The sequence below is a fragment of the Acinonyx jubatus genome, chromosome A2 (genome assembly GCF_027475565.1).
Source record: "Acinonyx jubatus isolate Ajub_Pintada_27869175 chromosome A2, VMU_Ajub_asm_v1.0, whole genome shotgun sequence".
Taxonomy (NCBI): Eukaryota; Metazoa; Chordata; class Mammalia; order Carnivora; family Felidae; genus Acinonyx; species Acinonyx jubatus.
The window spans coordinates 105410922-105436742 of NC_069383.1; the positions used below are offsets into that span (position 1 = coordinate 105410922).

The 25821-nt window shown below is 58.5% G+C and overlaps 1 protein-coding gene across 1 annotated transcript in view; it reads right to left on the minus strand.

Annotated features, from left to right (window-relative positions):
- The window catches only part of ADCY1 (adenylate cyclase 1), a 106733-nt gene that overhangs the window by 78502 nt on the left and 2410 nt on the right, over positions 1 to 25821 (minus strand). The window contains exon 2 of the mRNA XM_053218751.1: positions 12851 to 13000. Coding sequence (XP_053074726.1) covers positions 12851 to 13000 — 150 coding nt within the window. The remainder of the gene's footprint in view (positions 1 to 12850; positions 13001 to 25821) is intronic.

Sequence of the window (25821 nt, forward strand, 5' to 3'; positions counted from 1 at the left end):
CTTTTATTCAACACATAGCACTAGAAAGTACAGTGCATGAAACAAGGTAAAAAGGAAATAAAAGGCATACATATTGGAAAGAAGAAATAATACTACAAATATTTGCAGATAACCTGATGGTCCATATAAGAAATATGAAGGACTCTGCAAAACCATACCAAAGTAAAACATCAAAAGAACAAAAATAATAACAAACAAAACAATACCCTCTCCCCAGAAAAACTTGGTAGAACAAGCAAAGAATGATGAACAAGCAAAGTAGATAGTTGCAGGATACAATATCAACATACAAAAAGCAGTTGTATTTCTACATATTAAGAATGACCACGTGGACGTTGATATAAAAAATACAATCTCAGGGAGCCTGGGTGGCTCAGTCAGTTAAGCATTAGACTCGCGATTTCAGCTCAGGTCAGGATCTCACAGTTCATAGGATCAAGCCCCACATCAGGCTCCATGCTGACAGCACAGAGCCTGCTTGGGCTTCTCTCTCTTCCTCTCTCTCTCCCCCTCCCCTGCTTGTATGCACATGCTCTCTCTCAAAATAAATAAACTTTAAAAAGAATTACAATCTTACTTGCAATCACTCAAAAAATGGAATTGATAGGGGTAAACATATCAAAACATGTACAGGACTTGCATGCTGAGAACCACAAAACACTGGTTTAAAGAACTTAAAGAAGATCCAAATAAATGGGGAGACATACCATGTTTATGGACTGGGAGACTCAATACAGTAAAGATGTCAATTCTCCACTTAACACGGATCCTATCAAAATCCCTGTAAAGATTTTAGTAGCTACAGGGCAGATTATTCTAAAACTTATATAGAAAAGCTAAGAAACAATAACAACTAAAATCCTTCCAAAAAAGAACAGCAAAGTGGGAGGAATCACTCTACTTGATTTCAAGATTTATTATACAGCCACATTAACCAAGACCATGTGGAAGGATAAACACATAGAGCAATGGGACACAACACAGACCCAAGAAATAGACTCCCACAAATACACACAACTGATTTTTGACAACCACAGAAAAGCAGTTCAGTGGAGGAGGTCTACAGAACTACCATACAATCCAGCATTATTTACAACAGCCAAGACGTGGAAACAACCTCAGTGTCCATCGATGGATGAATGCATAAAGAAAATATGGTACCCGTATATGATGGAACATTATCCCACCATAAGAAGAAGGAAATCCTGCCATTTGTGACAACATGGATGGACCTAAGGGGTATTATGCTAAGTGAAGTAAGTCAGAGAAACAGAAACACTGTAGAGTCTCACTTACATGTGGAATCTTTAAAAACTGAGCTCAGAGATGCAAAGAACAGACTGGGTGGTTGCCAGAGTGGGGGTGGGGGGGGGGCAGGCAAAATGGGCACAGGGAGCAGGGTGGTCAAAAAGTACAAGCTTCCAGTTATAAAATAAGTAAGTTCTGGGGATGTGATACACAGAATGATGGCTGTAGTTAACCATATTGTACACTTGGAAGCTGATGAGAGTAGGTCTTAAATTCCCATCACAAGAAAAAAGAAACCTGTAACTATGGTAGGTGAAGGATGTTAACTAAACTTACTGTGGTCATCATCTCACAACCTATACGTATATCATGTATGTTGTATGTTTTAAACTTATACGACATTATGTTGATTATATCTCAATAAAACTGGGGAAAATGGCAATGGAAGACGTACAGCATTTTCAACTGATGGACAATAGACACCCACAGGCAAAAAAAAAAAAAAAAAAAAATGAACCTTGATCTAAAACTCACACATTATACAAATATTAACTCAAAATAGATCACACAGTTCTATGTAAAAACGTATATAAACTTCCAAACTTTTAGGAAAAAACTTAAGAGAAATCCTTGGGATCTAGGGCCAGACAAAGAGTTCTAGGACTGGACACCAAAAGCACAATGCATAAAAGAGTCAGTTCACAAACCCAACTTCATCAGAATCAGAAGCATTTGCTCTGCAAAAGATTTGTTAAGAGGTACTAAAAGACAAGCTACACACTGGGAGGAAATGTTTGCAAACCACATACCTGCCAAAGAATATTATATATTCTATAATATATAAAGAACTCTCACAGCTTAAGAATAAAAGCTGGATGATAATGATGATTATGATGATAGATAGATGACAGATGGATGACAGATGTGATAGGTAAATATGACAGACGGATATGATAAATAATAGATGAAAGATAAATATGATAAATTGATATGACAGATAGATGATAGATGTGATAGATAGATAGATAGCTTGATATGATAGATGATAGAAAGATAGATAGATAGATAAATAGACTGATTCCCTTAGACAGATAGATGATAGATAGATAGATTACATAGATAGATGATAGTTCCAGTTAGATAGATAGTAATACATAGACGATAGATAGATAGATCGATATAGATCAATAGATCCAATAAGAAAATGGGCAGAGACATCAACAGAAATTTCTCCAAAGAGGACACGGAGGTGGCAAATAACCACCTGAAGAGATGCTCAACATCACAGCCACGAGGGAAATGCAAATTACAGTCACCATGATACATCAGTACACACCTATCAGAAGTGTTACAACAGAAAACAGTGACACCAGCACCTGCCGGCAAGAGCGCAGAGAAACGGGATCCCTCATGCTTTGCTTGGAGTAAAAAGCGATCCGAGCGCTCTGGAAAGCAGCTTCACGATTTCTCAGTGAACATGCCACACGGCCCAGCAATGGTACTCCTGGACGTTCACACCACAGCAACGAAGACTTACGTTCACACAAGGAACTGTAGGAATTCCAACAACTCTTCCCATGACAGCCCCAAACTGGAAACCATCAATTTGTCCTCCAGCAGCTGAGAGGTCCATCCACACCATGGAACACCACTGGCAATACAAGGGGTGAGCTGCTGATACAGCAACAACCTCCAGTCCCGAAAGTCTACACGTGTATGATTCCACATACAGTCACTCCTGCGATGACACATGTACAGAAACGGACAACAGATTGGTGTTTGCCAGCATGAGACTGGATGTGGGGAGGAGAGGTGGGGGTCCACATGGCGCCGGAACGTTCTGTGTCTGGGCTGCTCCGGCTCGGCCTCCTGCCGTGGGGAAACATGGTGGCTACCCAGGATGCCCATGTGGTTTCTCACAACTACACGTGAATCTATAATCAGCTCAAACTAAAAAGCTCAGTCAAGAGAAAACACAGAAGCCGGGCATGGAGAGAACCCTGGTGCATGGCCGGTGGGAAGATGGCAATGCCCCACTGGGAAGCCTGGCCGGTCCTCCAAGCTCAACACTCGTGAGCCCACGATTGCACCCCGGCCATCCAGCCCAGAGAAATGACTTCCGTCTCCCAACACTCCCGCGGGAGCGTTCTCAGCAGCACGGTCTGTAACGGGGACAACCAGGACGCCCACCAACCGACAGACCACAGGATGCAGACCCTCCCCATGGCAGGTACCCACTCAGCCACGAGGAACCGAGCGGCTCCGACACACACTGCAATGCGGACGTGCCTCGACGACCCGACACTCGGGGAGGGCAGCCAGGTGCCACAGGCCACACATCGTATGACCCCATCTGCCAGAAGCATCCGGAACAGGCAGACCACGGAGACGGGACACAGACCAGGGGGTGTCTAGGTCTGGGAGGGGGGCGGGGACTCACAGCCAAGGGGCACGAGTTTCTTTCCGGGTGATGAAAAGATTCTAAAATTAGATGGTCGCGATGGTTACTCTACGGGAAAGCCGTTTTGTTGTTTCGAACTGGAAACTGAATTGATGGTATGTAGGCTATAGATCAGTAGGGCTTTTTTTTTTTTTAATTAAAAGTGAATTAATGACTATAGTTCTTCTGAAAGGCGCAGGGAACTGGCCGGACGTCTTTAAGAGGTCATCCCAGATCACTTAAATGGGGCTGTTTCCTGTTGACACATTTCCTCACGCGGTGGGAAATCAAAAATGCCCATTTTCCTTGGTATGATGACAAACCAAATACGCGCTCTATAAACAGCCATACGTTACTTTGGGATCACAACTTAACACAATTTGGGGAACAGCAGGGCCCTTGGAGCAGAGGCCTCTGTGCTCAGGACCCAGGGCCAGGAGGCTGATCTCGGGGCGGGGTCTCAAGAGACAGGCTTCCCGGCTGGGCTGTAGGGGGTGGCAGGGGGGAGGCCACCTGGGAGCTACAGGGTGACCTTCAGAGGCCTGTCACCCCATCCCCACACTCTCCAGCTGTGACAGCCTCAGACCTCAGAGCTTCACCACCCAGTCGGGCAGCCCTCCCACCCCACCCCGACCCCCAACCCCAAGCCAACGGACACAGAGCTGCAGCTCACATCCTGCCTGCCCTACCTCGTAAACACCTGTGACCCCTCTCTCTGCTGCCCAAATGCCCATCTACTGCTCCCACTTCTCCAACTCTACCGGAAAACTCCTACACATCCTTCAAAGTCCCAGACAAATATTTCATGATGTGTTGCCCCTTCTCCATGCTGCCCGCCCCGTGGACCCCCCACTCCTCCACACGGCCCACCCCACAGGACTGGCTGGAGCTGTGTCCCATGCACAGTGCACCAGGCTCCCACTGTCCCGGTGTCTCCAGAGCCTGGTGTGGGCCAGACATTCAGATGCGCGGGGCCATGGATGACCATCCCACACAGGAAATCCATAACTGCCTCAGCTCTAGAACTTACTCATGAACCCCTAAGTTCAATTCACAACGTGGGATGCCCTAGGTCAGCTGACCTGTTCGTGGGAAATGCTCGCATGCCGGCTGGGTTGTAGCGACCCCATGTCCCCGTGACAGGGAAGAGATCACAGACAGATGCGTCCAGCGTCTGCTTCCGGCCAAGCCGATACGCGAGGGGCTGCATGGGGAGTGAAGGGGTCGTGCATGACAGGCAGCCAGAGACTGACCGACGTCCCCCGTCAGGCCCAGGACACACAGAGGAGAGGAACCTCCCACCTCCGCTGCTCAGCAGCCCAGGGCCTGTCCACACATGTGCAGGGCCTGGCTGGATGCGGCTGAGCACCGGGGCCTCCGGCTGGGCCTCTCTCTGAGGCTGCACCAGCAGAAATCAAGCGTGTGCTGCAGAGGGAGGGGGGCCAGGCCCATGCTGACCCCCACAGACCCCCGAGTGGCCTCAGAGGACACTGGGGGAGGGGACACTTCTGTGGGGCAGGAAGCTCGGCCCCTCCCCAGTGATTCCCACAGACGCAGCAACTAAAACCCAGGCATCTTCTCCCTTGGGACCGTGGTCAACATCGAGTGGCCCGCTCTGCGTGGTCCCCCATGCCCAGGGCAGGCAGCTGCAGACGGCACCATCCGGGGTTCGGAGGCAGAGCCCCCCAAGCTCACTCAGGCTGTACCCGAATCCACCAGGTTGGCCTGCTGGTCAGAGGAGCGTGTTTCCCCGCTGGCTGTGGGCCGGGTCTGCTCTCGGCACCGCGGCCGCCGGTTCCTGGACGCGGCCCCATCTCGAGGCCCCCCAGAGCTCCCCCTGCCCAGAGCCCCTCGGAGGTCCCCTCGCCCCAGCCAGAGGAAACACCCATCTTCCAAAGGACTTGGGTGAGGAAGTTAGACCCACCCGGAGAACCCGCTTTTACCATAAATGTATCCTAATCAGGCCAGTAACCAGGGCCACCTGAGCTGGCAGATGAGCAGCCCAGGGACGGTCAGCGACCCGCTCATGAGGCCCAGAACCTGGTCCTGGTGCCCACCGGGCCTCCTGCCTCACAGGACACAGAGCAGAAAGGGGAGGAGACCAGGAGGGCTGCCCAGCCTGCTTCTCCCCACTGTCAAATCACACACCTGACTTCCACATGGATGCAGCAGATGCCATGGTCTGAAGGGTGTCCCCTCAACACCCATGTGTCAAAGTCCTAACCCCCACATGACTGTATTTGGGGAAGGGGCTTTGAGGAGGCTTAATGAGGTCTAAGGGTGGGGTCCTAATCTCACAGGACAACTGTCCCGATAAGAAGAGACAGCCGCATTGCTCTCTGTGCACGTGCACCGAGGAAAGGCCACATGAGGGGCTTTGAGAACTCAGCGGGATGCGCCTGCCTCACTTTAGGTGGAAAGAGGCATCCAGCCAAAAGGAGGGAGGCCCCGTTCCCGTGGGACCACCCACCACGAGGTACCCACACACAAGGCAGGAAGGAATGCTGAGCAGGTCTGCTTTCCAGAGCTGGCTGCCAGCAGGGGGAATGGGGGTGTCCTTTGCTGCCCCTGCAGCATTGCCCAAGTCAGAAGGTCTGGTGCTGCCGGCCTGAGCCAAGGGTGTTGGAGGACCTGGGGTGGAGTGCCATGGCCCGAGCTCTGCTAGGGGGTCCAAGGGTGGAGCGCCGTGGCCCGGGCTCTGCTGGGGGGCCCGACTGGATTCTGCTGGGGGGCCCAGGGAGGAGCACCATGGCCTGGGCTCTGCTGCGGGGCGGCGGGGGTGGGGGTGCGGTCAGGGAGGAGCACCATGGCCTGGGCTCTGCTATGGGGGGTCCAGGGAGGAGCGCTGTGTGGAGTCAGGGAGGAGCGCTGTGGCCCAGGCTCTGCTTCCCCGGTGTCCGGGCAGTCATGGGGACAACACGCAGGGCAGTGTTGGCCCCTGGCCAGCCTCGACCCCACACACTGCACACTGACGTGCCAAGGGGTCCAGACGAAACCCACTCCCCACTGGGCTCCAGGAGACAAAAGGCATCCAGGCAGCCACACCCGTGCTGGGAACCAGGGCCGCCCCCGCATGTGCATGTGCCCTGTGCGTTGAGACTCAGGAGGACTGTCCCGTGCTGACTGGGGACAATCGGGGCTGGAATGGTGCCTTCTCCGCACCTCCGCACGCCCGTTCGGCTCTCACATGGGGCTGGCAGCCTGACGTCTTACTTCTGATGCCACATCAACACATTTTAGTGGCCATGGGCTTCCCAAATCCTTGTTTTCCTTCTCGAATCAGTTTCCATAGCAGAGGCCCTTCTGGGAACTTGTGCGTTTCGTCCAGGTTTTCAGATACCCTGGTGTCTACTCACCCTGAGTATGTCCCTCGCATCTATTTTTAACCCGGCTTCATCTGCAGCCGCTTAACTGTCCCCGAGGCCCTTCTTCGTGTTCCTCGGCTTTCCTAGTTCAAAGACCCAACTTTGGAAGTTTTTTTCTGAAAGCAGAAGACCCTTGTTAAAAGACCCAATGCATCCTTTCAGTCTTTGAACTTGGGGATCTGTGCACCCAAACCTTCTGCTGAGCCATGGCTCGGGACACGTGGGGCTGGAAACGGGGAACGTGGCTGGTTTCGGTGGGGGGGGGCAGGGGAGGTCCTGGGTCCTGGATGTCGGCCTCCACTGCCCTCAGTGAGCTCAGTGGATCACCGCCTCCTGGGACTCGGCCACGACCCTGCGCAGGAGCTGATCTGGTGGGAAGGGGGGGAGGTCTCCGCACCCCCAAGTCCTTCCCAAAGCAGTCCTCCTCGGAGACACGGACAACACACGTAGCTGTTTCCAAGTACGGCAGAGAGCCTTCTAGAAGTCGAGTAAGCGTCCATGCAGCGGACGGCTGCCACCCACCCTCTCCCACACCCTGTATCTCCAGGGGCTGCCCCGGGAAGGGCTACAGAGCTGTTCCAACAGTCCCAGCTTCGAGACGCTGGGGCAGGAGCAGAACGCCAGGTTAACAACTCAGGGTTTGCAGCCACGTGGTTGTACTTTCCTCTAGATTTACCTCCACACATGGAAGCTGTCAGTTCTAAGCCACAAGGGGAGGGGAGGGATGAGCACCCCCTTCCCGGGGGGGTGGTTCCAGGCACCGGACACCCCACCACCTGCACCGAAGAGGAACTGATCTACATGGTGTCGGATCTGCAAACAGCAGACAGGGCCCGCCAGCCCCTGACTCCGGAGCAAAGCGGTGCAGCCAACAGGGTCCTGCCCAGAGCAACACAACCCGGCTGCTGGACAGACACAGGTTCTAAGGCAGGGTGTTTGCATTTCAGAGCAGGGCCCTCACTCTCCCCTCCCCTCCCCTCCCTTTCCCTCCTGCAAGCCCACAGGCCAGGTGGTCACACAAGCCAGGCCCATCCTGCAGGCACAGCCCCAGGAGGTGAAAGGCCTGCTCTGGGCCCTGCCCTCTCCTGTCAAGAAGCCTCCAGCCCAGGGACTCCTGGGTACACCCTCGTGCCCTGCCCCCACCCCCAGTTCTCCCCTCTGCCTTCACCCCAAACGTGCGTCTGACCATGCCTCCTGCCTGCAGGCACTGTCAGAGTCCCGCACTCGGTCACACACCTTCCACGGCTCCCTCCCTCTTCTCCCGTGGCCTCCCAGCTGAGGCCACAACAAATAAGCGAGTCCCCTCGACCACCACGTGCACTGGGTTTCTCTGCCTCTGCTCGTCCCTGTTCGCCCCACCCAGGACCCCATTCCTGCCCCCCGCCAGCAACCTTACCTCCTGCAGAAGCCAGCAGGCAGGCTGCACCAGTGGCTGTTCCAGAGCCGGACGCCCCGGCGGCCCCGCCCAGAACTCTGGGACCCCCTTTCCAGAATCAGGGTGTGTCCCCGGCACCCCCTCCCACAACCAGGATGCATCTGCCAATATCCCATCCTCCCACATCACCCAGGGCACCGTCTTACTGGCTCAGGGTCTAGAGAACACCCTAGAAGCTGCTATTAAGTTGGACTAATTAAGTTGCAACATGAAAACACAGACAAACCACACCCAGGCCACATGGTCGGGGCATCCCTCACCTGTAACTATGAGACTTCAGGCCACCTCTTGGCTGTCCTGGGCCTGCCAGGTGGGGATCCCTGGGCAGTGGTGATGCCCCAAGTACATGCAGATATGTGAGAGCCGCTGAGAGGCACTCCCCCTCTGCTGTCCCACAGACAGGGCTTCGTGAGCTAAAACCAGCCAGGCCAGCCAGAGGAAGGCCATGACCCTGAGTACAGGTCACAAGGCCACCTAGGGAGCCGCTGCCGGGTGACAGACCCGATCCACGGGCTCCATCAGGAAAGGCATGGCCAGTCACAGTCCGGCTCGCCCACTCTTGGGACGGCCAGGGATGCATGGAAACAACCCGTCCTCTCTCACCCTCCTGTTCTGAAAGCACCAGACGAAACCACCAAGGGAAATGACCGATGCGTCTGAAAATAGGAACGACTGAATTTTTACACAAAGAAGTGTGAGGCAAGGGGAACATGCCTGGGGACACAGGGCCCCTCCCGAAGGAATGTCAGCCTCTCCACAGCGAGCGGCTGGTCCACACACACAGGGACACACACCACAGAGAAATCCAAACGGCACACGCGGGAAAGTGGCATCCACATCAGTGAGCAGCCAGGAGGCGCCATGTCCTAACAGACAGTGGGGTGTGAAGGACCAGACTCATCACCGGGGACGCGCACCAGAATCCGGGGCCAAGGCCTCCCACCCAGGGACCTCCAGCCTGGGAATCTGCATTTCTGGCAGGTCGCCAGGGCCTGCTCAGAGAGCCACTGGATCCCAGAGCTAAGTGCCGTTGGGTGTAACTTACAAAGATAAAATAGAGCACAACAGTATTTGCACAACAGCTCCAGACCCAGGGAGAAAAACTTGGTCATATCTGCCCTCCCAACAATGTAACTGAAGGAACCAAGTCTCTGTGAACAAAGACGCTCATGGGGAATGACATTTTTAAAACAGTATTAGGGGCGCCTGGGGGCTCAGTCCGTTGAGCATCCAACTTCGGCTCAGGTCATGATCTCGCGATCTGTGAGTTCAAGCCCCACATCGGGCTCTGCGCTGATGGCTCAGAGCCTGGAGCCTGCTTCGGATGCTGTGTCTCCCTCTCTCTCTGCCCCTCCCCTGCTCACACTCTATCTCTGTCTGTCTGTCTCTCTCTCAAAAATAAATAAACATTAAAATTTTTAAAACAACAACAGCAACAAAGAGTGTCTCACTGTGCTGGGAACGGACAGTCACACACATGCACATGCACACGTAGGGCAGAAGCAGCGGCTGCCTGAAGGCAGTGGCAGAACCCTCCATGGGAAGATGCAGAAAATAAAATCATACAGACACCAGAACGACAACGACGTGGGGAAAGAACACGCACAAAGACCAGACCCGGAGAGTACAGAGCACTTGCTGGGCTGGCGGGACTGGGTGACGTTCACCATTCTGCAGATTCCCTGCCGAATGAACGTCAGCCCTGAGCCTCCGCTGGGCTCCCTCCTCCATGGGATGAGAACACGCGCCCTTGCTGGCACGGCCACTTCGGACCCGCCTGAGCGCCCGCACAGCTGCCGCGTGGCATCAGGAGTGCGTGTGACCGCTGACTCCCGGGGCTGGGGCTGCGGGCGTCGGGGGAGCATGCGCCTGGGAGTCTCTGCACACGCAGCCCACACCGAGGCCACCGCTACCACAACGCACACGGCCCCCCTGACCTCCGGGGGTGCACCGGCATTAGGAGACCCTCAGGTGGTCTCCGGGAAAGGCAGCAAATGGACGGGAAGAAATGAAAATAGACAAACACAGAGCAAGCAGAGGGAGATATCAGAGAACAGAGAGAAAACAGGAGGAAAAGCAAAGGTTAGAAACACACAGAACGACCCGAAACGCCACTTTTTCCAGGACATCAGGGGCCTGGAAGGGGCCGCTCCGGGACCCCGTGGGGGCGACAACACTGTGCTCAAGTGTCTTGGAAGTGGTCAAGAGACCGTCTGCGGGTGGAGGCAACGCCCGCCTGGAGAAATGCTCAGGGCACAGCCCCCGAGGACGCACAATCATACACACATGTGTGCGTGCGTGCGTGCGTGCATGTGTACACACACACTTAGACACTCACAGCCCTGCACGCACATGCACACTTCCACACACACATATGCACACACCCATGTGCATACACAAACACACGCACACACACATGCATGTGCATACACACATGCACACTTATACTCATATCTGCATGTGTACACGCATACACGCATGTACAGTTATACACAAACATACACAATTATACTCACATCCACATATACACGTGTACGCACACGTGCAGACACAAATAGACACAAATATACACGTGTGTGCACACACTCATACACATCCACGTGTTTGCACACATACACACACGCACACACTTATACACAAAAACATGTGTGTGCACATTTATATGCACACATATACACACATGCACACACCCACACAGATGCATGCACATATACACATGTCCCCACAATACACACATGCACATGCGTGTACAGAAACCTAGGCGTGCACACACAGTCCACATGAATACAAACCCACACACGTGTGTACACACACAGACACATATACACACATACGCTTGACCCATGCTCCACACATCCACATCCATGTGCACACGGACAAATGCATATGTGTCCACGCAGGTGACACACACACAGGTGCACATACGCACAGCTACTTATCTCCAACAGACAAGTCCATCCACAGACGCACACACACATCTAGACATACGTACATCGTCTACTTCTAAACCACGCCCTACCTTCACTGTAAACACTAGGTAGCGTTACGTATCTATAAGTAAACACACGTGTGCAGGTTTTAAATGCGCAGCCAGGACTCCACGCCTTCCATCTGCAAGACAGTGGGCTCTCGTGTACCAGGCAAGTCACCGGCCACGCCCATGACAATGAGGCTGAGCCCCCGACACTCTGGTGAGACGGTCCGGGGTCTCCCTGGTGAGGGCCTCACCTGAGGCTCCCAGACCACCCCGTGGGCCCCAGGACAGCAGCAGACCAGGAGACACCGCCGAGAGGGACCAGCCCGGAGACACGCGGCTGACAGTGGCTCCAGGTGGTGGGGACCAGTCCAGCTCACCCCTTAGACTGGGGTGGGTGGCCTCACTGCCCCCCAGGCTGTGGCAGGAGCCGGACAGGGTGCCCCCCAGGCTCACGGCCGAACCGCTAGCGCGGGGCCACAGGCACGGCACTCTCAGGGCCCTGGAGGCTCTGCCTCTCTGTGGGTCACGCTGGCCAGCAGGTCAGGGCCCACCATCCCTGCACCCACCGGCCAGGCCCTGCCTCGTCTCCCTCCACCCTGCTTCGGGAAGCTGACTACAGCTGAATGCCACCCCAACACCCGCCCCCAGCAAACACAACACCCCCATCTGCACTTTTAGCATCTCAGCCCCCTCCAGGGTGACACACCCACACTCGGCTCCACAGCCCTCCCTGACTCCCCAGCCCTGTGGCATCACCTGGGCACACCTTGTCTCGCTGATGGAAACCGAGGTTGGGGACCACACAGGGTGGCGGACCTGCACCTCCACGTCTAGGAGCCCCCACTGCAGCTGCCCTGTCTCCTCTGACTCGCCGAGGGCCACCTGGGCCTGAAGTCCCTAACCACTCCTACCCTACGGTCCCGTGCTCCCTGCCCCACACCCCAGGCCCGCACTCCCTACTCTGTGCCCCCTCACCCTGCCCCATTCATGTGCCCAGCTCTGTCCCCCCTGCCCAGTCCTCTCACCCCAATCTCCCCACTCCGTGCCTCCTCCCCACACCCCATGCTCTCCACTCTGTGCTCCCTCACCCTGCCCTACGATCCCCACTCCATGCCCCACTCCTGGCCCCGTGCTCCCATCTCCATGCCTCCTCCCCACCCTGGCTCCCTGCCCCAGGTCTCTCACCCCATGCTCCATTCTCTACACCCTAAACCCCCCACCCCGTGCTCCCACTCTGGGTCCCCCACCCCATGTCCCCCACCCCGTGTCCTGCTCTGGGTCCCCCGCCCATGTCCCCCACCCCGTGTCCCGCTCCAGGTCCCCTCTCCGTGTCCCCCGCCCCCTGCCCACTGTATCCCTGCAGACAAAAGCCCCACCGCACTGACCTGCTTCTCGTTCTCATCCTCCAACCTCAGCCGATCTTCGATGCAGTTCCGGGCTTGCAGGAAGGCTTTCCGCTGGGAGCGCTCGGCCAGGATGCGCACAAACACCCCATACATGTTCACGCTGAGGAAGAGCAGGGCGTTGGCACCAAGCTGGAGGAGAGAACAGTACAGAGCACCAGGCGCATGGGGCGCTAGCTCGACGGAGGCTCAACGCCTCCGACAGCGGCCCGCAAGACGACCTCACCCTCCAGGGTGCTGCGGGGCCGGCCTGACCCACGGCATGAAGTAGGCATCACATGACTACGAGCCGTCAAGGCGGGCACATCCCTCCTCCTGGGCTCATCATGGAGCAGAACGGTATGCCAGGCGCATCCCCCAAATTCACGTGGAAGCCCTGCCCCCCAGGACCTCAGAGCAGGACTGCGTTTGGACATGAGATGTTCCAGGAGGTAATTACGTGAAAACGAGGTCACCAAGGAGGGCCGGAAGCCCGTGTGACTGGTGTCCTCATAAGAAGAGGAGACCAGGACACGGACACACAGGGAGGGACGACCCCGTGAGGCCCGGGGAGGAGACGGCGTCCAAGCCACTGGGCGGAGCTGTGCTGGGCGTGACAGTCACCCCAGGTCACCATCCAAGGAAATATGAGCGCGAGGAGAGAACAGCCACTCCATGACCAAACAGCGGAGGAGAGCAGATCAAAAACACTAGGAAGAAAGGACCACAGCACCATAAGCACAAAGCGTCACCCGAGGTGACTAAGCATCCAGAGTCCTGTGATCGGCTCTCGCTGCCTTCCGGGGACGGGAATAAGGAAGGGGCTGGCGAGAAGGACCCGTCTGGGGTGCCGGCCAAGGTCCACACTCGGAGGCTCGCACCTGCTGGACCAGGAAGGAGGCCCTGAGGGACGTCCTGCTTTCAGCAGCCTTAATTCAAGGCCAGTACAGACCACCAGGGAGCCCACGATGGCCACACCACAGGTCGTGGCAGACCCGGGGAGGACCGGACCACACTTCCCCACTCAGCCTCCTCTGCTGGTCTGTCCCACCTCTCTTGGGCACAGGGCACGGGGCCCCCAGGCTGTTCACAGAGACAGAGAAGACACCCACCCACCTCCCCAGGGGCTGCGGTGTGTCTGAGCATCACACAAAGCCGTTGTCCTCAGTCTCTGCAGAGAGGTTGGGCTTCTGTGTCTGATTCGACGTGGGCATTTCCCTCAGGTTCTGAGGGTCACTGCTACTCCTGCACCAACCAGAAATGCCCCCCACCCAGCACTGTGACCCGCACACAACTGTACGGGACGAAAGAAACACAGAGGCAGGCTAGCAGCAGTCTCTGGTCAGACAGCCCCGCCAGGGACGAGCGGGAGGGCAGACTGAGAGCCGTGTGCATGGAGAGCCCGCAGCACTGGATGGGGCCGGAGCTGGGGCAGGGGGCTGGGGTGCAGAGCAGAGACCACACAGGCCACGCAGGGACAGACTGGGGCCCACGGAGAGCACATGGCACCTCCTGTGTCCAAGCCCAGGAGAGTGTGACATGTTCCTCAGGAGGGATACACAAGGCCGGGGTCACAGACAGCAGAGCTGTTCGAGGAGGTGACAGGAACAGGAGAAAGCCGGGAACACGAATCCCCAAGGCCTGGCACATGACCATCCTTGCCCGAAACCAGGGTGAGCTCGCCAGCACACCTGGCGGCCCAGGTTCACATACACCTGCCGGAGCTCACGTCTCAACACACTCGGGAACGTACCCCCGGGGACAGCACCTCCCACACACCACGCCCTCCCTCAGGTCCAGGGAGCCGCCTGAGTCCTATGACCACAGTGCCCATGGTGACCTTGTTACCTCTGTGTGTCCCTATTCACCTCCATGTGACCTGCCCACCTCCGGGTGACCTGCCCACCTCCATATGACCCGTTCACCTCCATGTGACCCACTCATCTCTGTAACACCTGCTCACCTCCCTGTCATCTGTCTCCCTGCAACCTGACCATTCTCCATGTGACTGGGTCATCCTCGTGTGACCCTGGTCATCTCTGTCCCCCTAACCCACTGCCCCTCTGTAGCTGGAGTACTCCTTGCCTAAAGCAGGTGCAGGGCTGGAAGGAAATGCTTCTGTGATGCTGAACCAGCCTCTCGCCAGGCACGGGGGGGAGGGGGCTGGTGTGGCCCTCCTGGGGGGCCTGTGCCATGTCCCAGTGACCAGGGCAGTGTCCTCTGCACTCTCAGACCATCTGCTCTATTTGGGATCAGCTCCTGTGATCTGTTTGTGGAACCTCTTGTTGGAGGCGGCAGAAGCCCGGCACATATGAAACCACCAAGGGCGGTTTTGCAGGATCAGTATTCAAACGCGTTCTGAGCGTGTTGCCCACAAGTAAGGTCCTGGGCACCCTTCCAAACTTCAAACAAGCACACGTCACTGCACAGAGCATGCATCTCTTCCTGGGTAACACATGGTCCGTCTGGCTTCTAGTGCCCCTCCCGGCCTGGGCTTCACGTCCTGGAGGCACGCCGGATGCCCTCCCATCCCGGCTGCCCACAGCGTCCACGCCGGAGTCCCGAGCCACCGCTCTCCCCAGCAGGCACACAGGCGGAGGACCAGGCCCTCGTGAGGGGCCAGCACCCACAGACAGCCCGGCAGTAGGGCCAGGAAGCAAGCCACATTCACAGGTGGCAGACAGCTTTTCCAGAAAGCAAGGCATCAGCTGGGCCCAGAGCAGGACTCAGAAAATGTGCTGTCCCCCCAGTGAGGCTGGGGCAGGGGCGGAACATGGGCTGAGGGCAGACCGTCTGGTTAAGGGAGAGGTGGGCAGCAGAGTGGGGGCATGCAGGGCCACCCCTCTCCACACACCTTTGTCACACCTTCCCTCCAGTCAGGAAGTCCCCCCCAGGGAAACTGAGGCCCCACAGGCCGGTCACTGAGTGCCTGCCCGTCCTGTCCACACTGCTGAAACCCCTCACACAGAGAAGGAGTCAGTGTCCGGCAGGCAGGGTGAGGTGGGGGCAGAGATCTTGGGGTAGGGGGAATCCACACCCACATGGCCAGAGGCCTCCATGCCCCCCCACACACCTGCCTACCTGCCTCTCCTGCGTCCCTCACTCACTCCCACCCCCAGGGATCAGGGTCCCGTGGCAGGTGACACAACAGGCCACGCTGGCCCCCTAATCAGCATCAGTGACAAGGTCACCTGCTGGCAGGTGTAGCCCAAACGGGCTGAGAAGGACCCAAGCTCGGGGAAGGGTGTGTCGGGGTCCAGACCAAGCACCCCTAGAGCTGCAGGCTGGCCAGTGAGGGGGCTCCAATGCGGCTACCCCTCTTGGCCACCCCTCCCGGCCACTCTCTGGGTTTGAGGCCTCCCCGAAGGGCCAGCCTGCAGTGGTCAGCGCCCTCAGTCCCCACTCGCCTCCTCCCTGCTCTAAGGAAAGCCAGCCCCCAAGCCCCCCGGTTCCAGCTGCTCACTCCTAGGGGCTCAGGGCCTCCAGGCAGGCAGGCGCCTGCCTCATGGCGCCACAGGCACATTACGGCTGCTGCCCTCACAGTTCCTTAACCCCGACCCGACCCAGGTCACGCCCTGGGATGCTGCCCACGGGAGCGCTGGGCTCCTCCTTGTCCCTTGTGCCTGTGCAGTGCTCCTGCCTCAGTTCCTCTAGTGCTCCTCCAGCTGGGTCTGGGGGAGGGGGCTCAGTGAGTAAGGCCCCCAGCCCATACCTCCGGAGCCCCTGGTACCACAGGGGCCTGGACCCAGAGACCCCCTCTTCGCCCAGACATGGGCTCCCCAGACATGCCGGCACCGAGCACGTGCCAGCCCCGGGCGGGAGAGGGCAGAGCTCTCCCTGCAGTCTTGCACCTCTAGCCTCAGCACACCTGCCCCACGCACCCATCCATCTACCCATCCATCCATTCATCCATCCATCCACCCATCTAACCATACAAACAACCATCCGTCCATCATCCATCCATCCAACCATCCTCTCAAACACAACATGAGCTGGGCTTTGGACCTGTGCCCACTCCAGGCTGGGCTGGCAGGGTCTCCTTGCCTTAGACAGGCCAAGCGGCTCCAGGAACCCCGGGGACCTCATGGGCCAACAGGGGTGACAATCAAACACCTACATCGAAGCACTTCTGGGAGATGAAAATGTGTGTGTGAGCTCAGCTCAGGGGCACACGTGGCCCACCCTGCTTCACACCAGCCCCGTCACACACATTTTCTCAGACGGGAGCTGAGGCCAATGGTCTGTCCAAGGTGACACAGGAATTACTGCAGAGTGACAGTGGTGCAGAGCCCTCGGTCCCGCCTGTGCCGGTAATGCACATGGGTCACGGAGAAGCAGTCTCCGGTCAGGGAGCCAGCATCACCGCAAACAAGCAAACCTCCCGGAGCCATCCACCATGGCAACGCTCGCTGCAGAAAAGGCAGGGCACAGCATCTCAGACGTATCGCAGGTCCTGATCCCACCTGACCGCAGAGCACAGGAACCACAGGACCGCCCGGCTGGCTGCCTCAGCAAGAAGTCCTGTTCCCGCCCCGTCAGCTCCGCGGATGCTGATGTTAACAAAGAGACACAGCCTTGGGTCATCAGCGGGGCACAAGGCTGCCGGCGGAGACTGCAGCGCGCCAGTGGCCAGAGCGGCAGGGAAAGCCGCCCAGGGCCCCTCCCGTGTTCCCAGGGAGGCGGCGGTGGGTCAAAGCAGACCCGCCCCATGGATCCCGGCAGACAGCCAGTGAGACAGGCGCTTCAGGGAAAGGGACGGATCACCTGGAGACAGGTGCACACGGCCCCCAGGCGAGCAGCAAACCCCCACGCCACAGAGGCACCTGCGGACCCTCGAGGGGGCGCCTGCAGGGAGGGGTGGAGCTGTCCACCACGGCAGGCAGGCCCCTCCCCCCCGGCCTTGACCAACTGGAGGAGACAGGCTCTGAGTGGAGCTGGAGGTGGATTAAAAATGGACAGAACTGGGTCTGGCACATGGAGATGAGACCGGTTCCTGCAGTGACCACAGAGCCCCAGATCTAGCCAGGAGGTTAAGGGCCACCACCCAGAGGGCAAAGGTGGGAAGGCAGCTATCAAAAAGCATGAGACCACCTTGTGTCTACGTCCCCTCCCCGGGGAGGCTCGGGAGGGGGCTCCCCAGGCATCCGCTCTGCCAGTCAGGGGCACAGTGAAAACACAGGACACCACAACAGACAGCGTCTCCCACGACTGGGACCTCTCCCAGCATTTGCCTCACTGTCATTCTCTTGGTGCAGGTGCTGACCACACCCCTCGTGTCCCCACAGCCAGCTTGCAAAGCAGAACATCCACCGTCACTGGGGAGCACACAGAAGGGCTTGCCAAGCGCAGCCCCCCCCCCCCCACAGCCCTGAGCTGGGATCACACGCCCTTGGCAGGGCCACCTTCTCTGGCCCTTGTCAAGTGAGCAGCTGCCACACATGAGGAATTCTGTGCACTGGCCTGCGTTTCATCGCCTGGCGTCCCCACTAGGCCTCCCTGGCCACCGCCTCTGGCCTCTCTGAGCGCATCTCAGAGCCAGGCCTTGACCCGGCAGCCTGGGCCCCTCCAGCCTGCTCCCAAATCTCTCCGTGCCACTAACACCGCAGCTCGGGGACAGGTGCCTCCCCTGCGGGCCAGCCCTGTTACCTACAGGACACGGCCCCCTGCCCCTGCCCAGGGTACACTCCCCATCTGCACACGTATTTGTTACATAAACCGTTAGCTGCATGCATGCACCAGAGTGATGTGGGCTGTGCTGACCGAAGGATCATCTTGAATTTCACGATCACTGAAAAATTTCGAGATAAATAACCTAATCCAAGAAGACCCTTTAAAAACCACAGGCCTGGGGTACCTGGGTGGCACAGTCGGTTAAGCGTCCGACTTCAGCCAGGTCACGATCTCGCGGTCCGTGAGTTCGAGCCCCGCGTCGGGCTCTGGGCTGATGGCTCAGAGCCTGGAGCCTGTTTCTGATTCTGTGTCTCCCTCTCTCTCTGCCCCTCCCCCATTCATGCTCTGTCTCTCTGTGTCCCAAAAATAAATAAACGTTGAAAAAAATAAAAATTAAAAAAATTAAAAAATTAAAAAATAAATAAAAAATAAATTAAAAAAAAAAAAATCACAGGCCACTGCTGAGGGTGGGCCACACCTTGAAGGCCGAAGGTAAGAGGAACGTGGAGGCCAAACAGGGACCCGAGCTGTGTGGGCCCTGAGCAGGTGGGAAGCATCTGGAGACCACCTGGAGACAGCAGACCCCGAGGTGACTCCGGAGTGCAGAGGGCCAGACACGCACTGCTCCTAGAGTTTACAGAGCCCCGAGGCTAAGCCTGCCACTGCCCACAGTTACCAGGAAGGACACAGTGCACAGAGGCTGACACACAGCCAGGAGTGACTGTCACGTTCCAAACAGGCATGAACTCCAGCTCCCACTGAGCCATCCCCAGATCCTGGGGCGGCGGGGGGGGGGGGGGGGGGGGGGGCTGGATGGGCCTTGGGGGTCCCATGGCTTCAGTGCTGCTGGGCTTGTTGAGAGCAGATGGCCTCAGGACAAGGGGACTCGGGATAAGGACCCAGTGACAAGTCCTGGGGAGTCAGGAAGTGCACACAATGCAGGGCTGCAAGAGGGGTGTGAGCAGACTGTTGAGACAGACGGACTTGGATGCGAGGTCCAGACCGCGGCAGAGACCCTGGCCTCTGGCCGGACACAAGGTCGGGAAAGAGTCAGTGCTGCAGGAGGGAGCCGGGAACACCGGGCTCTGAGGGGCGCTTGGACCATTAGAGCCAACCGGAGGCCTCTGGAGAGGCACATGCAGGCGGCCAGCACCCACCTGCTAGAGGAAGCGCAAGGTGACCCCATCCCTTAAAATAAAAACTGCAAGAAAACAGGGACCGCCCTTCTGAGATCTTCCCGTCCTCTTCTATTCCTTCCTCCCACCTTCGGGGAGAGACCCCAAACATGAACGAGGAGTCCGCTGAGGTGTCATTTGTCAAGGTGACCAAGCAGTCCTCTGTCCTCATCTCCCGGGGGGCTGGGCCCCCTCCCACGTGCAGCCAGCAGCTGAGGGCGGCCGGTCCCCCACCCCCATTCCCCTTTCCTCCCAGAAAGCCCCCTCCCCATGTCTACACTGCAGCTCTGTCCCAGCAGGACGGCTCTAACCAACCACAGTCAGGGTATCTCAGAGGCATCCTCACTGACAAAGCTGGTGCCCACACTGCCTGTCCAGACGCCCTGCGAGGCCATTCATCCAGCCAGAAGACCACCGTCCCCGCTCTGCGTAGGGGAGCCCTCAAACGGGTTTCTGGAGACAGGATCTTTGGAGAGAAGGCACACTTAGGGAAGACTGGGTAGGGGCACCTGCCTGGGGAGCCCCAGGGCTCCCCCCTCCACGGCAACCACTGGGACCAGAGGTCCCCACATCTTCCCACAGAGTAGCTTTCTCACATGTCCAGCCCATCTGATGATGCAAACCCACCAGTCCGGAGATTTTCCCGGGGTTCAGGATTTTTAACTCTCCCCGGGAACTATCCGAGCTCCAGGTGCACCAGAAATGGTGGCCACGTGGATTAACACCTACTGTGCAGAAATGAGGAGGAAGGTGGGCTCAGGTCACCGTGAGCCCCCCTGGAATGAAGGCCACGAGTGGAGAGGAGAGGAGGCATCACCGGCCACGCTGAGCGGAGACCCCACCCATCCTGGGGTCGCCTCCAAAGAGGCCTGGGCCGGGCCGGGGGCGCTCATAGTGGGCCCACGGAGACAGCTCCCACAGGAAAGAGATGGCCACAGCCATCCGGCAGGCCCTCTGGGACAACACCTGCACAGGTGAGCACTATCCAGCCCAGACAGAACTGCCCGCAGTGAGGCGGGCCACGCCTGGACGGCCCAGTGAGCCGGAGGCTTCTCCCAAGACAGGCGGCGCAGTCCACATGCACGTGGCTGTGCCCGGCCCAGGGTCGCGCTCGGGCTTTAGGAGGCAGGCGGTGACACAGGAAAGAAGCTGATGGATGTATCTCATCCCAGAGAGCCCGCATTCTCGGTGGGGGTGGGGAGGTGGGGGCTTTGGAAGGGGATGTAACACACACAAAAATAACCAAAAATAAGTCTGTGCCTATTGAGACAGCACCTCAAAATTTAGCCAGTCACTGCACACCCCATACCCCGGGGTCACTGCACCCCCACCTCATAGTCACTGTATCCCCATGCCCTGGGGTCACTGCCCCCTCATCTCGTGGTCACTGCCCCCCACACCTGGGGCCACTGCCCCCCCCCATACACCGGGGTCACTGCTCCCCCCCATCCAGAAGAATCAGGTCCAGGGTCCTGGGAACAGAAAAGAATCCAGGGAGGATGCAGACACGGGCCCGCCCCTCGCCCCACGCATGGGGCAGCACAGGACGTGAGCCCCGGAAACATGGCCTGGCCCTGCCTGGACTGCACTCACAGAGCACACAGAGGGGAGGGGACACAGGCATCCCGCCCCTGGTCACTCGTGCCCACGCTCGAACCTCTCACCTGACCCCCCACCCAGGCAAAGCCCAGGTGGGCTCACTTCATGGGCGGTCACCCCGTGAGGTCACCCGAGGTCATGGAGCCAGAGGGCCCTGGGCCCCGTGTCCTTCAGGACAGAACTCGGTACTACTAATTAATATAAGCATGCCCTGCGAGCACCCCCAAGCGTGTGCCCATGTGTGTGCAGGTGGGTGTCTTTGTGTGTGTGAACATGGACAAGTGTGAGCACGTGCATGGCACATGCATGTCTGAGTGTATGTGCACTTGGTAAGTGTGTGTGTGCACGTGTGTGCATGTGTGTACTGTGAGTTTGTGCACGTGTAGGTGTGTACTGAGGGTGGGTGCGTGTGTGTGGGTGTGTACGTGTGCATATGTGTGTGTGCACATGTACAAGTGTGTGCACGTGTGCCAGACCTGGGGCTGCACATGACCAGCACCGCCAGGTGTGCAAGGTCCCTTCTGCCGGCCCGCTCAGCCCCTCGGTGCAAACCCAGGTGCCCGCATAGGGGGTCGTCACCCAGGCCACAGGGCTGCCCCCCTCCCCCAACGACAACCGACAGGAAGTGGTAGGACACGCCCCGAGGACACTCCATCTGGACAGATGGCCTGCCGCCAGCATCCGGGGCGTCTCTTCCAACATTCGGCCAAGACCAGACGCGGGTTCACAGAGCCGGAGAAAAGGCGCAGGTCCCAGGCCACCAGCAGCTGGTGGGGACCAGAGGTGGCTCTCATCCCACTGAACACTGGGCCACAACCAGCAGACCGAAAGGTGCCTGAAGACGTATCCGCTCCTACAGAGCCATGGAGCCACCCGGAGGAAACCGAGGCACGGGGGTAAGTCCCCTGCCCGAGGTCCCACAGCCGGGAACTGCATCCCACCCTCGCACAAGCCCACCACCCTGTCTGGGTTGGGAAGCGGAACAAGGATGGTTCTGGGCTCTGAGTCAGCAGGAACATAGCACAGTTACCTGTCCCCCAGGGCGCTGAGCCCTGGCCCTCCAGACGTCGGGGGTGGGGGACAAGAGAAGGGTATCGCCGAGAGCCTCCGGGTTCCGGAAAGGGCAGCTGGGCAGCATTCACAGCAGGTGGAGACAGTGGCAAGCAGACACTTTCCCACAGGACCCCACTCTGGTCTGGGCCAGGCAGCAGCCCCCACGCCCACTCATGTGCCCCCTGCTCCCCACTGAGTCCCAGGGGCCCCCAAACAGAAACCTGATCAGACCCCTCCGCTAAAAAGGCTTGAAGGGCGTTGGTGCTGTTTTCCAAAGAAACCGGAACTGCTGGCGTGCCCTGCAGCGCCCACCCGCGTCCTTCCGCGCCCACCTCCCTGGCTGAGCCCAGCCCGGCAGCTGCAGCGCCATCCATCCAGGATCTTGGCTGGAGCACTGGCCTCAGGTAGTCCCCCTGAGCCCTCCTTCCACCCTGTCCCCTCCATACGCCTGCGAAAGTCACACAAACTCCCCAGCACTGACCGCAGTCCCAGTTGCTGACCGGGGTCCCCCGCAGACTGCAAATCCTGGAGAGAGGACCTGTTCCCATGGGCCCCCTCCCCCTCCCCCTCCCCCTCCCCGGGGGCTGGCACCCAGGCATGGATCGCAGAGCTATCCAGAGAAGGTGAGTGTGCCCAGTCTGTCCCCGGCGCCTCCACCAGTCCACCAGTGGGGCCAGACTCCAGCACACGCACAGTCCCGGGGTCCTGGCACATGCTGGGGCAGCAAAAAAAGCATCTGGGACCACCCTGAGGGGAGCAGGCCAGAGCCCTGGCCTGAAGCTGGGTGGGTACCGTAGGTGTCCAGGCCCCTGCTTCTGGTCAGCCGATTCTGCTGCCCCCAGTGTGGGCCATCCCAGGTGCTTCTTCAGGTTAGGGCCCGGCGGGGAGGACAACACAAGTGAGTCTCCGAGGGACATGCCGGGTTGTGGGGAGGGGACCCAGGGGTCAGGCAGGCTGTGAATCAGGTGTTCCCCAGGGAATGCCCACAGGACGCAGACCTGGAGGCGTGGGGGAGACACCCCTTGCCACCGGGGGCTCACAGAGTGGTCAGGGCTGTAAGCCTGCAGGTGGTGGGAAGCCCAAAGTGCTAAGAGCTGAGCCCCGCCCAGCCACCAGAGGCCTATGGAAAAGAGGTGCCGCTGAGGACAAGGAGGCTGTCATGGGGGTACTCCTCACCAAGGCAGAGAACCCCACTACCCCCCCCCCACGCCTTCACACAGCAGCGTTGAGCCAAGAGGACCCACCTGTCTTCCCCTTGCAGCCCCCACCCAGCAGCAAGGGGTCAGCCAAGACAGGTGGCTGCACCAGCAGGGGAGCAAACAGGTGACAGGGCCCAGCCAAGCTGGGGGAGGAGGAGGGAAGTACCAGCGGGGAGAGGGGCCAGCCTGGGCCTGGCTGGGGTGGGGGGACAGGGGTTGGAGGCCAGGTCAAGGGGGTCCAGCAGGGGCAGTGCCCAGCTGGAGGAGGAGCCCTACTTGGTAAGGGCCCAGCTGTGACCAAAGGGCAGCAGGGGCGGGGCCTGTGGAGGGAGGGGCCAGGGAGCCAGTGCTGGGGGCTGTGTGGTGGGGGGGGGGGGAGCCAGGGAGGGGAAGGGGAGGAGCCTTGGGGTGTGGCAGCTGGGGGGCCAGGCGGCTGAGGGACCAGCAGGGGAGGGAAATGAGGGCAAGGGGAAGGGGGAGGGAGCACTGACGGGGGAGGGGCGCATCAGCAGCCTGGTGGCCTGGGCGCCCCCTTGCCAGCAGCACTAGGGTTCCCCCAAGAGCTCAGAGGAGTTGGAGGAGGGACACAGGGGGATTCCGGCCAACTCCCACTTCGCCAGGACGAGGGGATGGTGGTTTCTGTGGTCCTATCAGAGGTTCAGAAGAGGGGGAGGAGTGCACCTGAATAGATTTCACTTACGAGGATAGGCGACGGAGCAAAACCATTGTGCACAACACAGTGGACCCCGTGTGGGCCCACTACAGCAATCTTACCCCACCCTGGCCCAGAAGTGGGTGTTTGGGGTCCGTGGGGGGTAGGAAGCTGGGGCTGGCAGGCGCGCAGAGCCCTCCAGTGGGGGCACCCTGAGCCAGCCGCTCTCCTCCAGGCACACCCCTCTCCCCGCCACCACCCCAAGGCCTCCACCTTGGCGTGCACACACACAGTCCCCAAGCGGCCACTCTGTCCTCGAGTCCCTGAGTGCCACCACCGGGAGCAGGGGGCACGTGTGTCCTCTCCCCCTTCCCTCCTCCTCACCCCTCCCAGCACCCCAGGATCCACTCACCACCCCACCCCCATACCCCCACCTGGGCCCCAGGTCTCCAGGCAGACCTCAGGTGTTCTGGAACAAAATGCCTTCAATTCTGACACATTGCTCAGTTAAATAAAAACAAATTGCTTAGTTTAGATGCAACCAGTGGGCAGGGAGCAGGGGCACAAAGAAGGAAGGGGCTCCTCCTGGGGGCTGGGCTGGGTGGGGATAAAACCGTGTCCCTAAACTCTTTCTGCCCTGAGGGCAGCAGCAGGCGCCCCTCCCGAGAAGGCGGCCTAGCACCAGCCCCAATGTCAACTGTGCAGTCGTGGCCTCCTGGGTCCTCTTAGCCTCTCAGCCTGGGCCAGTCCGGGTTCCACAGGGTCCCCACAGCACATGAGCCACATCCCAGAGCTCCGCACAGCAGGGCAGAACAGGGCTGCTGCAGGAAACCCCAGAGCCTCCCTGAGGAGGGGCAGAGGCTCTGGGAGCCCCCACGTGAACCCCTCAGTGCCCAGAGCAGCACTCCCCAGCATGCAGAACACCCCATGCATGTGCAGTAAAGCCAACAGCCTGGCACAGACTGCCTCAGTCACCCCACCCCTGCACAGCCTCCTTTGGGCCTCCACCTCCGGCCCCCAGGGCTTCCACTTGCCCTGAACCAGACCCCGAGGAATACAGGACCATCCACACGCGACTACCCTGCAGGGTAGCAGGGACACTGGAGAGCATCGGCAAGAAGCAGGGGACGGGCCTGACACATGGGGTCCCACCTTCCCCGCCCCGCCTCCAGGCCAGGCTGCCCAGCTGCCCCAGGACAGGTTGGTCCACACCTGGGGGACACCCAAGCCCTCACCAAAGCTTCTCTGCACCCTCCCCATCTGTTTGTCCACATCGCCACCACCACTAGTATTTGTAGACTTGAACAGGAACATTCTGAAGAAGCCCAAACACAGTGGAAGCAGAAGACTCTGAATACGAGCTGTTCCAACAGATTTCCAACGGCGCCCCAGCCCTGCAGGTGGGGAAACTGAGGCCCTGGGAGGGACGGGGGCGTGCGTTGCCCCGCTGCGGGAACCCCTGAGGATCCGGGCTCCCTGGATAGGCTCCCCTCCCCCACAGATGCAGGGGCCCCTCTCATCCTGGGGGCAGAGCTCCCTGTGCCCAAGGCATCTTTGCAGACTCTTTTCTCTCCCTGAATTCTCTAAAAGGAACAAGCGGAAGCTACGTAAAAAAAAAATTGTTTC